Genomic DNA, 18,479 nt, shown 5'->3' on the forward strand with positions numbered 1-18,479 from the left:
TCCAGTAGAATTTTTATTGAAAATAATTAAAATGTTTGTGTACAATTTGATTAAATGTTTTTTTTAGATATAATTGAATTCTTTTCGGAAAATTTTATTACAATAGTAGATATTGAAAATAATTGAAATTAGGACAAGAATTTTATTTTCATTTTTGAAAATAATTGAATTTTGGGGAAAAATTTTGTTATTTACAAAGATAATTGGGATTTTGGCTAGAATTTTTTTTAATTTTGAACCTAATTGAATTTTATTACTTTTGAAAATAATTGATTTTCTGCAATTATTTGTAATTTCTCCAAAATTGGATTTTTTTAGTGTTTTCAACAAAAATTTGAATTACAATTTTGTAAGTTCTAGATTATTTTCTAATTTGCTAATTTTATTTCAAAAACGAAGTAAAAAAATTAGCCGCGCGAATTCTTGCTAGTCTTTTAAATATATACCTAGTTAAATATTGTTAATTATTGTTTCCTTATTACCTCATTATTGAGAAATTGTTTCTGAATTTAAGTTTCATTTTAATTTAATTTTAATTGAAATAAATATTATTATCAATTTAATATAATTAAAAATCAATTAATAATCACAGTAATATGTAAATAAAATTTTCTATTTCTACCAATGTTAAGAAGTTTTTGAAAAGAAAATCGAGAATCACCTCGAACTGGAAACCTACTTCCGTTTTAGATCGTTACGCCAAAAAAGCGTTAAAATGCGTCAAAGAGAAAAAAATTCGAAAATTGTTTCTTTTGTTTCTTCCTTTTAAAAAAGAAGAATATGCTATGAATAAGTCAAGTTGAAATGACAACTTAATGAATTTCTTTTTAAAAATTTTTTTTTACGCATTGATTTCTTTGCCTTTTTTACATAACGAGTTAAAATGAGTTCAAAGAGAATTGAACTTCCGATTCTAACACATTTCGTAAAATTCGGACATCACACTATTAATGTTCTAGAGAAGTTCAGCTATCAACGAAATGCACGCAAACCTTTTCAAATAGACATTGAAATCGATTCTTTTAAATTCGCATCATATTACATTTCATTCTAAATAACATAATATGAAAGGAAAAAAAATTAAGTAAAGTTGTGAGACGGAAAAATTTGTAAAAAAGAGAAATTACCATAATTGTGCTGTTTATATATTGGGTTAAATTATAATTTTTTAAATTTAAACTAAAGAAATATGTTTAATACGTATTTAAAAAGGATAATCAAAATCAGATTGAATTTTAAAAATGAGGTGTACGAGTTAGAAGCGTGGCCGACACGGTTCTTGTTAAGGAGAGCGATTCTTCTACAAGTGCTAGTTTTGTCTGATTTTATAAATTTATTTCAAGATAAGTGTCAAAACATTTGAAATCTTTACAGTTCGTTATATAAAAGGAATCACTCAAATATGAACTACATTTTAAGTCAGTCATTCTTTTAGGTATTCAATTACAATATTATTCATTGACGGTCAATTTAGAAATCAAATTTTTATTTTACGCGGAAGTAAACTATTACTGTAATTTTCCCAATTATATAACATTTGAAACCATTAAATATATTTCAAGAAGTCGTTTCTTCTTATATTGTTAAATACATATTCTATACTTAATAAAATATTTAGCTAAATAATCTGCTTGATAAATTTTTTTACTAAATGTTCAACTTAATAAATGTTTAAATAAACATGCTGCATACAAATTTAGCCAAATATTTGGCTAAATATTATACTTGACAAAAATTTAGTTAAATATTCAGCTAAATATTGTGCGTGTTAAAAATAGATAATTACTCGGGTCAATATTGTGCTGCAAAAATTTTTGACAAATATTTGGCTAAATATTGTGCTGCAAAAATTTTTGACAAATATTTGGCTAAATATCGTGCTGCATAAAAATGCAGCCAAATATTTGGCTAAATATTGTGTTGTATACAAATTCAACCAAATATTTGACTAAAAATTTAGCTAAGTTTTCGACTAAATATTGTTGCTGCATAAAAATTTAGCCAAATATTCGGCTTAATATTGCACTTGATAAAAATGTAGCTAAATAATAGGCTTAATGGAAACTCGGTGAAATATTATTATTACAAATAAAATATATACTTCTCCCGCGTTAAAATTCATGTTTTCGGCTTAAAAATTATTAACAAGACTCATTAATTTAGTGCAACGCTTAAAAAAGTGAAAAATAATAAGAATATTGTTTTTTTGTGTTTCTAGTTTACTTTATATATTGAGAAAAAGGTGCAAAACACGTGTATATTTCTTTTGTAGTGGCTAATTAAGAACAAACAATTCAAGAAATACTTTCTACACATGTACAATTTTGTATTTTCTCATGCATTAAAAGTGTAAAGAGAGAAAGAGAAAGAAGAATATTTTGTATCCGAATATGGACGGTATCTTTTTTGTGAAATTTACAGCAACCAAAAAAAATTTCTCGAATGTATTTTGCAATCTCACACGGTTATCTGGTTTCCGGGCGTCGGCCTTCAACCACTGACCACGGCCGTTGAGAGCGGATATGCCTCGACTCTCTTTTATTATATATATATATAACGTAAGCATCGCCGAAGAAAACCACCACCAACATCACAACCATTATAACCGCGAAAGAGCGACTAAAGTTTAATGAGCATCGACCAAGTAGTTCGACGAACCGCGCACTTGTAATATACCCGCACGCAAAGCCTCTTTTTCTATCATAAGGGCAAAAACTGTTATTTCTAACATTACAAAGGATTTCTATTGCCAAAATCAAAAGCAACGTCTTTTTTTTAATGAAAACAATGGAAAATGTCATAAATTTAATGATACCCCCAACAGTATTCTGAGAAAAAATATCTATTGGCTCAATAGCACCAATGTCATTGAATTCACTTTTTTTGAAGCAATAATTTCTGTATAGGTATTGCATTAAGTAAATATATATTTACCCCTTCGCAGTTTCCACAAAAATGTGATTTCATCATATATAAGGTTTTTGGGGTCGCTGATTACTAATCTGATTTCAGATTTTAAAAATTAAAAATGGCGGACCCTATATGGCGACCATATTTTTTAAAAGTTAACGGATTTGTCTCAAAATATTTACTCGGGAATTTTTAAAGTCTTTGTGAAATTCGAATTTAATGTGAAATTGTAAATTGTAAAATTTGATTTTTTTTATTTTTTCAATTACTTAACTGTACTCTACACTTCTTATTAGTTCTATATTTTTTACAAACCATTATGAAAATATGTCAATGTCAATGGAAAAAAAAGTGAATTTTTTTCTTCATCAATTATAATTGAAATGGTAATTTTGTGCCTCTATTTGTGAAAAAAATGAAAGAATTTTCATGGGGTATTATTTGCCTGAACATTTATATGTTATTAATTGTTAAATAATTATAGATACTCCAGAGTATACAGTTGATTTTGTTTTGTTCTGCTATAATAATCTAGGTTCAGTTGGCGTGACGATTACCCTACTATGTTAATAAGATATTATAACGTAATTAAAACGCTTATTATGTCATGCTAGTTTTCAATTAAAGGAAATCGTTCAACTGAACCTCTGACATCCATAAACGTATTTTTTTCTTTTACTTTATTTTATTCAAGCTCCTTTACTCTGAATTTTCTTCAGAAATATCATCTTTAATTTTTAATGAGTTCAGAATTCATTTATTAAAAAAAACGTGTTTTCTATTCGCTGATCGTAAAATCTAGCTCAAAATTATTTTATTACGTAATAATTATTAAATAACATTTTTGGGTAAAAGTTTAGCGATTATAAGTACCTAAATATTGTCAATTAAGTATTAATTCAGTTTTTCAGGTCGAATTTAAATTATTTCGCGAGCTCTTAAGTAAATTTTTATTTTATAATATGTAGAGTTATAATTTTTCTTATTATATTATTAAAAAATTTTTTCATTATTTATTATCTGAATTATTATTTATTAATATAATTTATTAATTATTATTTATTTTTTTAACTATTGGTAGTTAATAGATTATTATTAATTATTACTGAATGCATTAATTAGAGAATTTTAATTTAGATAATGAATTAGTCATTACTAATTAGATAATAAATTATTAATCAGGTGATAAATAATGATAAATAATTACAATAATGAAATTAATAGTAAAAATAAAATTAATTATAACTGTAAAACAAACGTAACAATTTATCCAATATAATTATAAAAATATAAAAATAATTAGAATGTTGATACATTACTTTATGAATAAGAATTAAATTTCATTTATTAAATTAAATAAAAAAAAAAGTTCTATTTGAATCAAAATTTTTTTATTGGAAAATTTTACTTATTGAAACTGAAAGTAACTTACATGATTTTATTATTTATTTATTAAATTAAACAAAAAAAAGTTATTAAATAATAAAAAAAATAAAAACAATTTTTTACTGGAAAATTTTACTTATTGAAACTAAAAGTTACTTTCAATGTTTTGTAGAAAGAATTTACTTTAATGTAAAAAAATTTAGTTTAAAAAATTAAAGTGACTTTTTGCTAAGCTTTCTTTTTTACATCATAAATAAATTATTTATTCATTAAATTAAATAATATAGAATTTAATTAATAATTTTTCCAGTAAGAAGGTAAATTTGGAAATGATAATTTTAAAATTTATTAACCGTGTGTGATGTGCCAGATTATAGACATAATTTGCAAAATTTCGTTTTAAGTGCGAGTTCTTTGGCACTATTATACATATAAAAGCTTTCTCTTAAGGAAATAACATGTCGTGCAATGTCAATCGTTCACTGACCACGAAAATAATTATATTAAGGAATTGAGTGAAAGCGAATCGGAAGATCCTTTTTTATAATAAATATATCACATGGTATATACTTATTTATATTCAAATGAATGCACATTAATTTTAAATACTGTGTTTACAAAAAAAAATAAAATTGCGTAACTTTTTTTCTCACTTTTTCTCCCTTTGAAAAAAAAGAAAATTCATTTTATTTTCGTTAAAAATTATTTAATTCTTTTTACATAAAAAATTTTTTTTATTATAAAATAATCCCTTTTTTATAGAAAAGCATAAAATAAAATCACGAAAGTAAAGAAATAATTTGAAAATTAAAAAAATGAAATTTCTTGAGAATATTAAAAAAAAAATTTTTAACTTATTTTAAAAAGAATCGAAAAAGGGAAAAAATAATAATTCTTGATAAGAATTTAAAAATTTGATTCTAATTTTTTTGTAGAAAAAAGAAAATAAATTCTAAATTCTTGAGAATATTTTCTTTTGGTCGTCATAAAATTTGTGTTATAGTAAAATAAGTTGATTATCGCGTACCATCTTCATGTGCTCTTTATTCTGATCTACTTTCCAACTCTTTTCTAATCGTTCAAGAAAAAAGGAAGAAAAAAAAACTTGCCATACCATATTGATCTTGAATCAAGCATTTTAACTTCAAGTTTCTCCTCTATTTTTCTGTGTTATATCAAGCTAATGATGGCAAATATGTTTTTATTCAGTTTCTCTCATTTGTCGCAATTTCTTCCAATCCCAATCAAAAGTGTACATAGAGAAAGATAAATTTAAATAGCCTTTTCTGAAATTCTTCGTACTTTCCAGTTTCTTCTATTTTTAAGAAACTTTTTTCTTTGTCATTCAAAAAAAAAACTGGTAAAGAGAAATTAATAAAGAAAAATTGAAAACAAGCATTTTTGAAATAAATTGTTGTATTTATACTAAGTTTATTTTCTACCGAATACCCTTAAAGTGAAATTAAAAATTTGTTTGAGATTAAAATTCTTTTACCCACAAATTGTTTGCTTTTATTTAAACTTTCGGCTCCATAAATTTTTATTTTCACTTTCACTTTAATAGAAAGTGAAAATGAAAATAAAAGTAGAAATAAATGTAAAAAACTAAAATTTACAGTAAAATCGGACTTAATCAGGTGATAATATGTCAAATAAAATTTATCTCATGTGGCATTTTTTAAAGAATATTTATCCCCCCCCCCCTCAGGCCTCGGATATAATGACTTTTTCAACTTTTTTCGACTTATTTTGAAAAATTGAGACTCTTTCGACTTACCTTCCAAGTTTTGCTACAAAAACCACATTTTTGGTATAAAATACAATATATTTCGATTTTTATAGTGTAAAAAGTATAATTATAGATAAATCTTTAAAGAATTATGTTCGAATGATTTTTCTAATTAAATATTTGAAATATATAATTAAACAATTTTTTAATAATTGAAATTTTGTAAAATTTAACTGAAAATAATTGATTTTTTCAAGTGTATTTTATTACAATTTTTAAAAATCAACTTTTGAGAAGTTTTGATTGCAAATTTTGAAAATAATTGAATTCTTAAAAATTTTAATCAAAAATCTTCAAGTGTAAATTTATAAATATGAAAATTAATGAAAATTAGCTTCTAAAAATTATATTAAAATATTTTTGAAGAAAATAGGGTAAGTGCGGGTATAGTCGGACAGTACTAGTAGTCGGACACTTTCGTGTCTTTTGTCAAATAAATAATAATGCATTTTGTGATAATTACAAAGTTTTGTTGATAATTAAAAATAAATATTAAAACTTATAGGATTTAAGTATTATATTATTAACTTCTAATAAGCTTTAATTCAATTTTCCAGCAGGAAGCAATTAAAAAATTATCTTTTTTACTTTATAAATCCAAAATATCTGACAGATGTCCGACTATAGAAAAAAGGGAAAAAAGTGTCCGACTATTAAAGCTTTCGTTATTTTTCATTAAAATGCTTGTATTTTATTAAATACTTGAGTATTTTTAACAAATTTATATGGTTTTTAATCTTGAAAAACTCCTTTAATCGATAATGTGGTTAAAAACAAGTAGCTACTTGTTATTTCAAGAAAAAAGCATAATATAAGATCGTATCCTTAAGGGGAGGTTCTCATTGCGGAGGCCAAAATCAACACAAACTTTGACAATTTTTTGCGGGGAACGGTTATAACTTAGAGATGTAGTTTTTTTTCTAAATAAACCCAGTGGACACAAGAATCGCAGTTCGTTTTAAGAACGTTCCTAAAACGTTTTTCAAACGTTTCATGTCTGGTAAGGGACATGAAACGTTCGAAAAACGTTCTTAAATCGTACTGCGATTCTTGTGTCCACTGGGAAGATACATTCTTGAAATTTTAAAACATATATTTCATTTTCAAAAAAATGCAAAGTGGCGGCCAATATGAAGCTGGGTAGGTCCATGCCTAAAAAATCAAAGTTGTCCCCTAGTTCTTCGATTTTGTTGAAACTTCAAAATTTTAGAGTGAAATACATGACTTTTCGCTTCAAGATTCTAATGATTTTATAGAATTAAAAAATTTTTTCTTTTCATTATTTTTCCACTCAAAAGGTTTTCTCTTTCTTTTTCAAGACATTTTATGTAATTTCGCTAAATCGATTATTTATATTTTATAACCTATCTAAAAAAGTTAAAAGTCGAAAAGAGATATAGATTCTTCTTCCGCGATAGAAGAATTTAAATTATAATGTTGGGTATTATAATATTAAAAGTATACAATTTTTATTGCGAAATTTGAAAAAGGATACGTGTAATATAGTCTATTTTTCTATACAGTTAAATTTTGATAAAAAAATGAGTTAGATCTCTTTTCGACGTGCGGCTTCATATTCATTTTTAAAATTAAAATTCGTCATAAAAATTTGATTATTTCTTTTTATATTTTTCAAAACTTCAATAATTTTTAAAACATTTTACCAAATTTCAATTATTTGGAAATTTTTCAATTGTATAAATTAAAAACCTATTAACTTTCAAAAATTATATAAAAATATATTTTAAAAAATAATTTTAAGAATTCCTTTATTATAATTTTTTAAAAATCAGTTATTTTCAACATTTTTGGTTGAATATTTGCAGTAGGGTAGGGTGGGTCATTACTATTCTTGTTTGGATTTTTGAGTCTAAAAAATGTATTTAAAAAAAATAAAAAAATGAGTAGAACCGTTTGAAAACTTGACTTATTAGCTACAATTTTGCCATGTATTATTTTTCTGTAACTCGATTCTGTTCCGAACTACAGCGATTTTACGAAACCCTTTTTTTATGTTGAAAAAAACGAGGGGCGAAACTATTCTTGCAGCTATTAATGATATAATACTAAAAAAATATAAAAATTAATTTGTTAATTGGAGGAGTTTTTCTGGTTTTTCTCTTCCAATTTCTCACCATTCTAACCTAAAAACAAGCACACAAAAAAATACACTGTTTCGTAGTTTTCGCTGTTATCAGTTTGCGAATAGTTTCGCCCCATCCGCACATTTTTTGAAAAAACACAATTGTAAAATTTTTGAACAATAGAATATAAAAAATCCATTATGATATTCGTGTTCAGCACTAAATTTTACTTTAGAAATAATTTTTCCGACCGTTTATCACTATTTACAATGGCAGACTAAATGAGTGAAAACAAGTAAGCGAGTATATCAAAATCGCATTTGAGTACCTAACTCCTATGATAGATGGCGCCAAAAGCTTAAATGTGGCGTACAATGTTCATTTCACATGACAAGTATACAGTGTAAAAGGGACTTCAATCGGATGAATAGTTTTCTCTCCAGGACTAAAGAATAGTTTCGCCCCGCGAATAGTAATGTCCCACCCTACCCTAATTCATCTTAATAACTTTTATAAAAAAGAACCATAAATAGTTACAGTTACAATTATTATGAAAAATTGAATTTTTGTATTTAAATAATTGGAAGAAAAATTAAAAATAATTGATTTGGAAATGAAGTTTAGTTAAAAATTGTAGAAAATAATTTAATTTTGGAAGGATTATAATTGTAATTTTAATAAATTATTAAATTTCAGAATATTTTAATTTGAAATTTTTCTAATTTTATTTCCCATGGAAAAACAAATAATAATTATTTAAATATTTATTTAACAAAATTATTCAAGTTTTTAAAAATTGAATTTAGAAATCAGTGAAAGGGAAAATCAGTAGAATGCAAAATAAAATTCTTGTGACATTATTGCACATGAATTAAATAAACGATTTTTTCGACTTTTTGTTTCTTAAAGTCGATTTTGCCCCCTCTCCTAAAAAAAATCGCTAAATGTAGGAGAAAAATTAGAATCTCATCAACAGTGATATGTTTTCACCACGAGCTAATTTATCTCGTTTGTTACAGGAAATTTTAAACACTTATCACATCAAGTTGGAAATCCTGAGAAATCAAGATCTACTACCTTGTAATTAAGAGTTATTTCTAATTAAGGAATAAGAAAAGAAAAAAAATCCTCATTGATGTATAATGGAAGGGATTATTGATGACGAAAGTATAAAGGAAAGTTGTAATATATTAGAAATAAAAACGAATGAAGAAAAATAAAAATGATTGTTTTCATAAAGTGTGAAGAGAATTTTTTCATCACAAAAATGAAAATTGATAAATAATAAAATTTTTGACAATAAATTGAATCTACATGAGAGAGGAAAGGCAAGTACTGTCATCATTGGGTGGTGTAAATAAAGGAAATTATGTCAACGACTGAACGGGTGTTTCACCTAATATGACCCTGACAACAGTACTCAAAACAACAACTCCTTCGTTTTGTAGCTCTTTTCAAACAAGATGCTTTGTTCTTTTTCTGTTGGTGAGTTTTTTGCCGCCCTCAACTGCGAGAAACAATCCACCTCGGTTCCTCACCGATGGCCAAACGGAAATCATCCTCAGGCTCAAGGAAGGGCCAAAAACACCAGTTGGTGAGAAAATTACTGCTCTTATGCTTTTATATATATATTTTTCTTTCTTTCTTATTTTGTAATAATATTCCATTATTATTTTTATTTTTGTCACTAGCTAAAATAACACGCACGTCTTTACGCCCACGTCTTTACAATTTTTTTAACAATTTTTAGGTGTCGATTATTAAATTTAGTCTTTTTTTCATTAAATTGGAGCTTTTTTAATGAACGAAGAGCTTTTTCGAAACACAGATCTTTTTTAGGGTTCCGTACACCTACGGTGTATCGGCGGAACCCTATTGGTGAGACTCTGTTGTCCGTAGCGAATGTGATTGGACGTGACAAGATTTTTGGCCAAAATGCATAAAAAGTGACCATTCCCCCCCCCCCTTAACTTCCAAACTATTCGACATGGAGAGCTGAAATTTTGCATGCTGGTGTATTTTTACTCGAATATTACAGGAAAAATATAGAGAACTTGATATGTAGTGATGGCCATAGCGTTGTCAAGGAAAAACTAAAAAATTTAAAAAAAAAAATTTGTTTTCCCTAACTTTTACATTATTTGACCTAATGAGCTGGAAATTGGTATCCTGGTGTATTATTACAGTCTGACGACAAAAAATTTATTTAAGAAACTTTTTTAAAAAAAAAATTTTTTTAAATTTTTTTTTCAAAAAAAAAATTTTAAGAGAATAAATGAGAGATTGTTTTCTGACTTTAATTTCTTAACTAAAAATAAAAAAAATTGGACAAGTGCGAGTTGTACTCGCACTGCAATTAAAATAAACAATTAAAAAAATATATTAAAATCATTTGATAAGAAGAAATAACTAAAAAAATTAAAGTATTGTATATCTAATATTGTAAACAATAATAAGCAGAGGAACAAAATTTTCAAAATTATAGTTCCTCTGCTTATTATTATTTACAATATTAGATATATACAATACTTTAATTTTTTTAGTTATTCTTTTTTATCAAATAATTTTAATATATTTATTTAATTGTTTATTTTAATTCTACCAATTACCGATAAATGTTGCAAGTATTGTTTTAATATTTGTGTACGGAACCCGCCATTGCAGTGCGAGTACAACTCGCACTTGTCCAATTTTTTAGAATTTGTTTCCGATTCAGTAAAAATTTGTATCTTGAAAAATGACGCTGGTCTTGACAATTTTTTTAACAAGTTTTGTAGTCGATTATCAAATTTAGCCTTTTTTTCATCAAATTGGAGCTGTTTTATTAAAGAAGAGCTTTTTCCGAAACACGGAGGTAGATAATTTCAGAAGAATTCGAATTATTAAAATTTTTGAAATATTTATGTCCGATTCCTTGGGAGATTTTAGTTTTATTCAGTAATTTTTAAGATGTCAAAATTTTGAAAAAATTTTGAAATCGTTATATCTTGTTTCCATCTTAACCAAATCACTTAATTCTTTTTGGAAAAAATCCAGCATAAAAAAACAAAAAAATTTTTTTTATCCCACATGCACAAAAATGGCGCTTTTAGATAGCTGACGACAGGGAGTAAAGTCACTCATTTGTTCGACCATATGAAAATGGCGTCCATTTTCTCCCATGTGCAAACATAACCGCTGATCATATGCGTTATTTTTGCCCAAGGGAGAAAACGGCCGCCATTTTCATATAAGTCGAACAAATGACTGACTTTTATTCCCTGTCGTCTGCTATCTGAAATCGCCACTTTTGTGCATTAGGAATAAAAAATATCGTAAGTAACACGGGAATAAAGGCAGCCAATTTGTTTACGATGATGTTTGTGACACTCGTTCCGGTCTCGGGGCGCCCTCGACCTCCACTCGTGTCACAAAAATCACCGTAAACAAATGGCTGCCTTTATACCCTTGTTGCTTAAAATACTATTATATTATGCTTACACAAAAATTTTATAAACAAAAAAGTTATTAAATAATAATTAAATAACTTTTGAACATAAGGACAAAATTAAATGAGGCAAACACAAAAAAAAAATCTTCGCTGCGGAATTTCGTTTTCGTAATCAACGTTCTTGATTTGTTATTTATATTATATTTACTACTTATTATTATTATTATTTTTCTTTTGCTTAGGGACTTTTGGGAAATCTGCCTACAGATACCTTGGATTTCGCACTCCAAGGTTATGTGGGGTTGGTAAAATAAAACAAAAGGAAATATTAAAAAAAAGATAAATAAATAAATGTTATAATAAATTTAATAAAATGACGACCTACTACCAGCCCGATCCACTAAAACCCGTAACCCTTCTTCTGGAGCCCTTTACTTTCTCTCGGAAAAGTCGTAAGACTTTAGCCTTCGAGGGTGGCGCTCCAACTCTGTCGCTAATGTGACCTTCTTCTTCTCTCTGCGGTTTTCCTGCGTCCGTAGTTAAAAAAAGTGATTAAAACTATTTCATAGTCTAAGCGGAATTTACAACACAACAATAATAATAAAAAAAAAATTGTTTAAGAAGTGTTAAAAGTCAAAAGATAAAATTGTAAACGGATATAAAAAGAAAAGAAAAAAAAGTAAACACGTTTATAATGTTGAAAAGACAAAACTGTACAAAGACGAACAAAAAACACAAAACAAATTAAAAAATGTATAAGGACAAATAAATCACAAAATAAATTAATAAGAAACGAACAAACAAATTTGAAAGCTGTTTAAATTACGCTTTTTTGGCGGCCGTCGAGGTCCTTCCTCGACATAACCGAGATTATGAAGTTCTCGACTTGCCGCCAATTCTCTTCTGACTGGGTCATCAGCGATACCATGTTCTCCGGTGTAACTTGACTGTTTACACCTTCGAACATGGCCCGCCTCTCCAAGTCCCATTTTCTGCATGAGAAGAGGGTGTGCTCCGCGTTGTCCACAGGGAACTGGCAATATGCACACACCTCGTCCTCGCGTAATTTAAAGCGACACAGGTACGAGTTAAAACACCCGTGACCTGTGAGCGCCTGAGTCAAATAATAGGAAACCTGACCATGTTTCCTATTTATCCAGGTGGCGAGTGTCGGAATAAGGCGATAAGTCCATCGACCTTTTTCCTCACCATCCCATCTTTCTTGCCATCTTTCTATGAGCCTGTGCCTCGCTTCTTTGCGGATCAGGCCCTTGCTTGGTCTTATTTCCTCATCTAAGGAACTTCTTTCTTTAGAAAAGAGAAACATTTTTTCCCTTTCCCTCGCCAAAAGATCTGCTGTTGGGACACTTGCAAGGACCTGCACAGCACTCGTAGATACCGTCTTATATGCAGAGATGATACGCGTAGTTATCGATCTCTGCGCTGACAGTATTTTTTCGCAGATGGTAACACATTTTCTACTCCTCAGGGATGGGGCCCACGCTGGTGCTGCATAGAGCATTTTAGCATGGGCGACACTCGCTACCAGTCTTCTTTTTTGCTCACGGGGTCCGCCTACGTTTGGCATTAACCGTGAAAGATTAGCCGCACACTCGATCGCCTTATTTGACGCCGTAGCCATGCGGTGGTGGAAGTTTAACCTTCCATCCAACTCCACACCAAGATATTTAATTTTCTTACTCCACTTGACCTCGAATCCGTCTATCACGATTCGTGGGAGCTCATAACCACGTCTGTCTGTGACCAGCAGAGCCTCGGTCTTTTCCAGGGCCATTTTAAGACCTCTGGTATCCAGCCAGCTTTTTGCTAGTCGCAGACATTCGTTCACCAATGTCCCAAGAGCCTCCTCACTTTCGGCAGTGCACACGAACAACGCGTCGTCCGCAAAGCCGATGATCACCGCACCTTCGGGTAGATCCATTCGCAGAAAATCATCGTAAGATACATTCCATACAAATGGACCCACCCTCGAGCCTTGAGGAGCCCCACACTGCATCTCTTCCTTGAGAGTGCAGGTGTTTCCCTCATATATAACCTACCTGTCGCTAAGATAATTATCCATTATCCGCAACAAGTAGGGCGGCATGTTTTTCTTTTTCATCGACTCGATAAGATCTTTCCATCTTGCGGAATTAAACGCGTTGCGTATGTCAATTGCTACCAACGCGCAGAAGCTCTTCTTTTCTCCAGGTCCCAATTTGTTTTTTCCTGCTTTGGCTATGTCCACAACTGCCTGGATAGCATCAACTGTGGATTTGCCTTTACGGAAACCAAATTGGTGATCCGATAGACTATTCTCTCCGGTCAAGTGGCTTTGCATTCTCTGCAGAACCATATCCTCTAGAAGTTTACCCATCGTATCTAGCAGGCATATAGGCCTGTATGATGAGACTTTATCTAGAGGTTTTTCACCTTTCCTCAGGAGGACTAACCTCTGTCGCTTCCAGTCGCGGAAGAACTCTCCTCTCTCAAGGCAAAGATTGAATCATCGAAGCAGAATCTGGGGTGTAGTGTCGATAACCAACTTTAGGATCTCGTTACTAATCCCATCGATTCCAGGCGCCTTGCCTGTTTTCAATCTTTTGCCTGCTTTTTGTAGTTCACTAAGTGTGAAGAGTTCTTCCTCTTTGACTTTGCAAAAACTCCAGTCCCTTCTAAGGTATGGCTCTGCAGGAGGAAACAAAGAATTTATTATCATTCTGACCCAATCAGGATTGTCCAGGCCAGCGGTCTTTTGCCTCGTCGCTAATTTCTTAGTAACGATTTTAAAAGCCAGACCCCATGGGTCCTTATCGACTTCCTCGATTAGGTCCTTCCAACTACGGCGTTGCGACTTGCGGATATCTTTCTTGAGGTTCTTTTTCGCCTCCTTGAAAGCCTCTTTCAGCAAGGAATCTTCCTTAGATCGGGTATATGTCCTTCTTGCTTTGAGGCATTCCTTCCTCAAGGAGGCTAGCTCCTCTGACCACCAGTGCAAGGATTTTCTTACGGGAATGGCGCCTTTGCGTGGCATTGACCTAGCTACTTCAACATGCTCGCGAATTGGAGCATTTATCCAGCCGATTTTTATTTTACCAAACTTTAGCAGAGTGTTACTTTCTGCCTCTGTCAGACGTACCAGAGCAACCTTAGTTCCTTTGTAGCGCGGCAAAAGTCGGCACTTCATCTTCAGGTCGGGTTTACCCAGCTTTTCTCTCAGTGCTGAAGTCACCTCATCCTCTGTGGTGGTTTCATCCAAGTCCTTAATCTCTAGAGACCTTCTATTCACCAGAGGTGTGACCTCAGCTTTGCCATACAGGGCCGAAGACAGTGCCTCTGCAAATTTTAAGGTCTCTCCACCCTTTTTTACTATTAAAAGAACCTCCTGTTTAAAAGTTCTCCTGATTTTCCGGATCACGGTACCCGTATCTTCTGGGTTTACCTTTGCTTTTATCAGCGGCAAGATACCCTCATACAACTTTGGGTCTCTTGCCGTAATTTTAACAGCTTTCCTGCTCCTTAGCTTCAAAGGGGGCTTCGGAAACTCTTTTTTCTCACCTGAGGGCTTATTTTTTGGAGCCCGTTTCTTTTTGTTTTTAACAACTTTGAAGCCGTCCCCATTGTCCGCTCCGTCTTTCAAGACAGTCTCAGCATACGACTTGCTAGGACTATTTGAGGGCGTCTCTTTTGTTCCAACTAGCGACTCAGAACCAAGCTGTGGAACATCCTTTCGCTTAATTCTCTTCTCGCTTTGAGTCCCTTGTTGTGGACTCGCATCTGGGCTTGCACCTTCCCTTGGGCGTTTATTAACGTCTTTTGCCTTATTAGGGCGTGTTGTTACGTTGTCCAGAGCTGCAGTAGTCTCCGTCTGCTGTCGAGCTCCCACAGTTGGATGTTGTGGCTCCTGGTCTTTGAATGGCTCGTAAATTCTTACAAATCGTAAGAACGCACTCTCCAAAACCGCCACGCCATCCTGGATGTCACGACTGACTTTCTTTTGGCGCTTGAATGCCTAGTGCACACTCTTAAAAATTCCGGGAATAGCCAGGAACTGATTTGCGACATTTGATTCGTAGCATGTCAGCTGGCTATCTATTTGGCTCCCTCCAAAATCCTTGGAGCCATCTGCACCGACTATCGGGGCTTGCACCCGATTAGAATCGGTGGTGGGATTACCCTCTTTCGAGGTTCCCACTTGGAGTATTTCATTTAAAATTTTGTCCATTTCATTCATTTTTTTTTATTTCTTTGTCCCGTGTCGAGGAACAATCGGGCCTTAACAAGGTACTACCATCTGGCCAAGATGGGCCCTGAACCGCCTCCGTTAGTTACATAGACGTTATAGCATTGCCGGAGCATTGATGCGACGTCTATGATATCCAAGGGCACGTGAACATGTATGTTCGGACGTGGAGGTCGATGTGTCTCTCCAAGATAGCAGGAAGTTTCCGCAAAGGGAGTGCATCCTGGTATCTCTTCACAGAGTTTACCCTCATTATTATTATTATTATTATTATTATTATTATTATTATTATTATTATTATTATTATTATTATTATTATTATTATTATTATTTTCTTCTTTTTTCTACCACAAATAAAAATATCAAATTTATGTTTCTTTTGACTTTTCAGGAAGCATAATACATCGATTAAGAGGAATAGATCCAGATGGAGACGAATTATATTTCGGAATCAAAAATCAACCCGGCAGCGATATTATAAGAGTGGAAAATTTCAATCCAAATGAAGCAAATATTTATCTCAATAAACCATTGGATAGAGAGGTAAAATTGTTATTAATTAATTTCCTTTTCATAAATGTTGAAATAAATAAAATCTTTTAATGAATTATACTAAATAATTATTTATTTATTTATTCAGAATAAACGGGTCAAGTCCTTTCGTACCTTAAGTACTCTTACAATCTAAAAAAATATACAAACTCAATAATATTTACCAAACGCTAGGCAAGCTTATGTGTGACTAGTACCGAACACAATTCTACGCAGTGCTGTGTTAAATCTCAATGCGTTATTGTCAAAGAAGTTTAATTCATTTGATATTCAATTTGCTTCTCTAGTAATTCTATTAAACATAGTATTATTAATAGAGATGTGCAAAAAGCTCGAAAAGTCGAGCCGAGCCGAGCCGAAATTTTTTCGGGCCGAGCCGAGCCGAGCCCGAGCCGGCTCGATGTATCGAGTACTCGAAATTTTCGAGTACTCGAGTGACTTCGAGTACTCGAAAAATTTGAGTACTCGGGTAAATTCGAGTACTCGATTAAATTCGAGCACTCGAGTGAATTCGAGTACTCGAATTTTTCGAGTACTCGAATGGATTCGAGCTTTTGACTTACTAAAAAAACTATTAATAAGTAAAAAATTTCGAATTTTTTTGAATTACTGAATCAATATTTCTATTTGCTAAATATAATAAATGCGAAAATTCTATGAATTTTCTCTAGAACTCGAATTTACTCAGAGCTCGAAAAAATTCGAGTACTCGAATTCCCTCGAGTGCTCGAAAAATTCGAGTACTCGAATTAACTCGAGTACTCGAAACTATTCGAGCTTTTTACACAGCTCGGCTCGGCTCGAACTCGGCTCGAGCTCGAACTGATTAGGCTCGGCTCGGCTCGGCCCGAAAAATGAAAAGCTCGAAAAAGCTCGCTCGAGCCTCGAGCCTCGAGCTTTTTGCACAACTCTAATTATTAACATAATTTGCTTTGTGAAAAGAAACGAAGAATAATGTATAGTGCCTTTTGATTCGTCTAGTAACCGAAAGATTGATCATCGACAAAAGTGGCGGACAATAAATCGCTCCATTCATCAACTTATAAAGAAAAAATATGTCATTATAAAGATACCTAGAGGTAATCAACGGGACTCCCATAACACTACGCAGTTCATTGTAATCATGGGTATGCCTATCAAAAGAAATATTAAGAATTCTAGCCGCAAATCTCAAAAATCGATTTTGTACACGCTCAATTCTCAAAATATTAAAAACATAAAAAGGTGACCAAATAATGCAGGCATACTCAAGTATCGATCTAACAAGTGTGAAATATAATGTTCTAAGAGTTCCCAGGTTACGAAACACAGATGCACACCTCATCACAAACCCCAATGTTCTTAGTGATTTAGTAACAATCTCAGAGATGTGATCATTAAATGAGTAATTACTTGTGAATAAAACTCCTAAATCACGTACCCTTGTTACCCTTGTTAAGTCCTGGCCATCAATGATATAATTGAATAAATCAACACTACCTTTTGAGTATGAAACTACATAACTTTTATTAAAATTTACTGTTAAGTGATTTTTTTGACACCATGTAGCCAATCTTACCAAGTCTCTTTGTAAACGCCTGCAGTCCTTCTGAAAAGTAGATTTTTTAATAATTTTATAACATTTAAGGTCGTCTGCGTATAGCAAAAACAAAGAGTGCTTGAAAATAGGTTTTACATCATTCATATATAATACAAATATGAGTGGGCCAAGACTAGATCCCTGGGAAACTCCAGATGTAGCCAAAAATGGTTCACTGTACTCATTATTAACCTTAACAACTTGACACCTGTCAGAGATATAACTTTTAAAAAAAGCAATTAAGTTATCAGACACACCCAATAATTTCAACTTTCTGAGCAAAATGCCATGATCCACCCTGTCGAATGCCTTAGAGATATCTGCATCTACCATATCAACTTGAGAGCCGTATTTAATATTTTCTGCTATAAAATCAGTAAAAATTCCCAAATTAGTAATTGTAGAGCGACCCCTTACAAATTATAGTTTTTGTTTATAATTTTCCTAATTTATCTCACGAAACTGAACAAAAAAATCTGCCCGCCCTTCGGTCGGACACAGTCGTC

At 31.2% G+C, this 18,479-nt stretch overlaps 1 protein-coding gene across 3 annotated transcripts in view; it reads left to right on the forward strand.

Moving 5' to 3' along the window:
* The window catches only part of LOC122504070 (cadherin-23), a 123,442-nt gene that overhangs the window by 47,898 nt on the left and 57,065 nt on the right, over positions 1-18,479 (forward strand). For all 3 annotated transcript variants that reach the window (XM_043614962.1, XM_043614963.1, XM_043614961.1), the window contains exons 2-3: positions 9,189-9,763; positions 16,234-16,385. In XM_043614962.1, the coding sequence (XP_043470897.1) occupies positions 9,571-9,763; positions 16,234-16,385 (345 nt within the window). In that variant the 5' untranslated portion in view covers positions 9,189-9,570. The remainder of the gene's footprint in view (positions 1-9,188; positions 9,764-16,233; positions 16,386-18,479) is intronic.

This window comes from Leptopilina heterotoma, unplaced genomic scaffold (assembly GCF_015476425.1).
Source record: "Leptopilina heterotoma isolate Lh14 unplaced genomic scaffold, ASM1547642v1 Lhet_278, whole genome shotgun sequence".
Classification (NCBI taxonomy): Eukaryota; Metazoa; Arthropoda; class Insecta; order Hymenoptera; family Figitidae; genus Leptopilina; species Leptopilina heterotoma.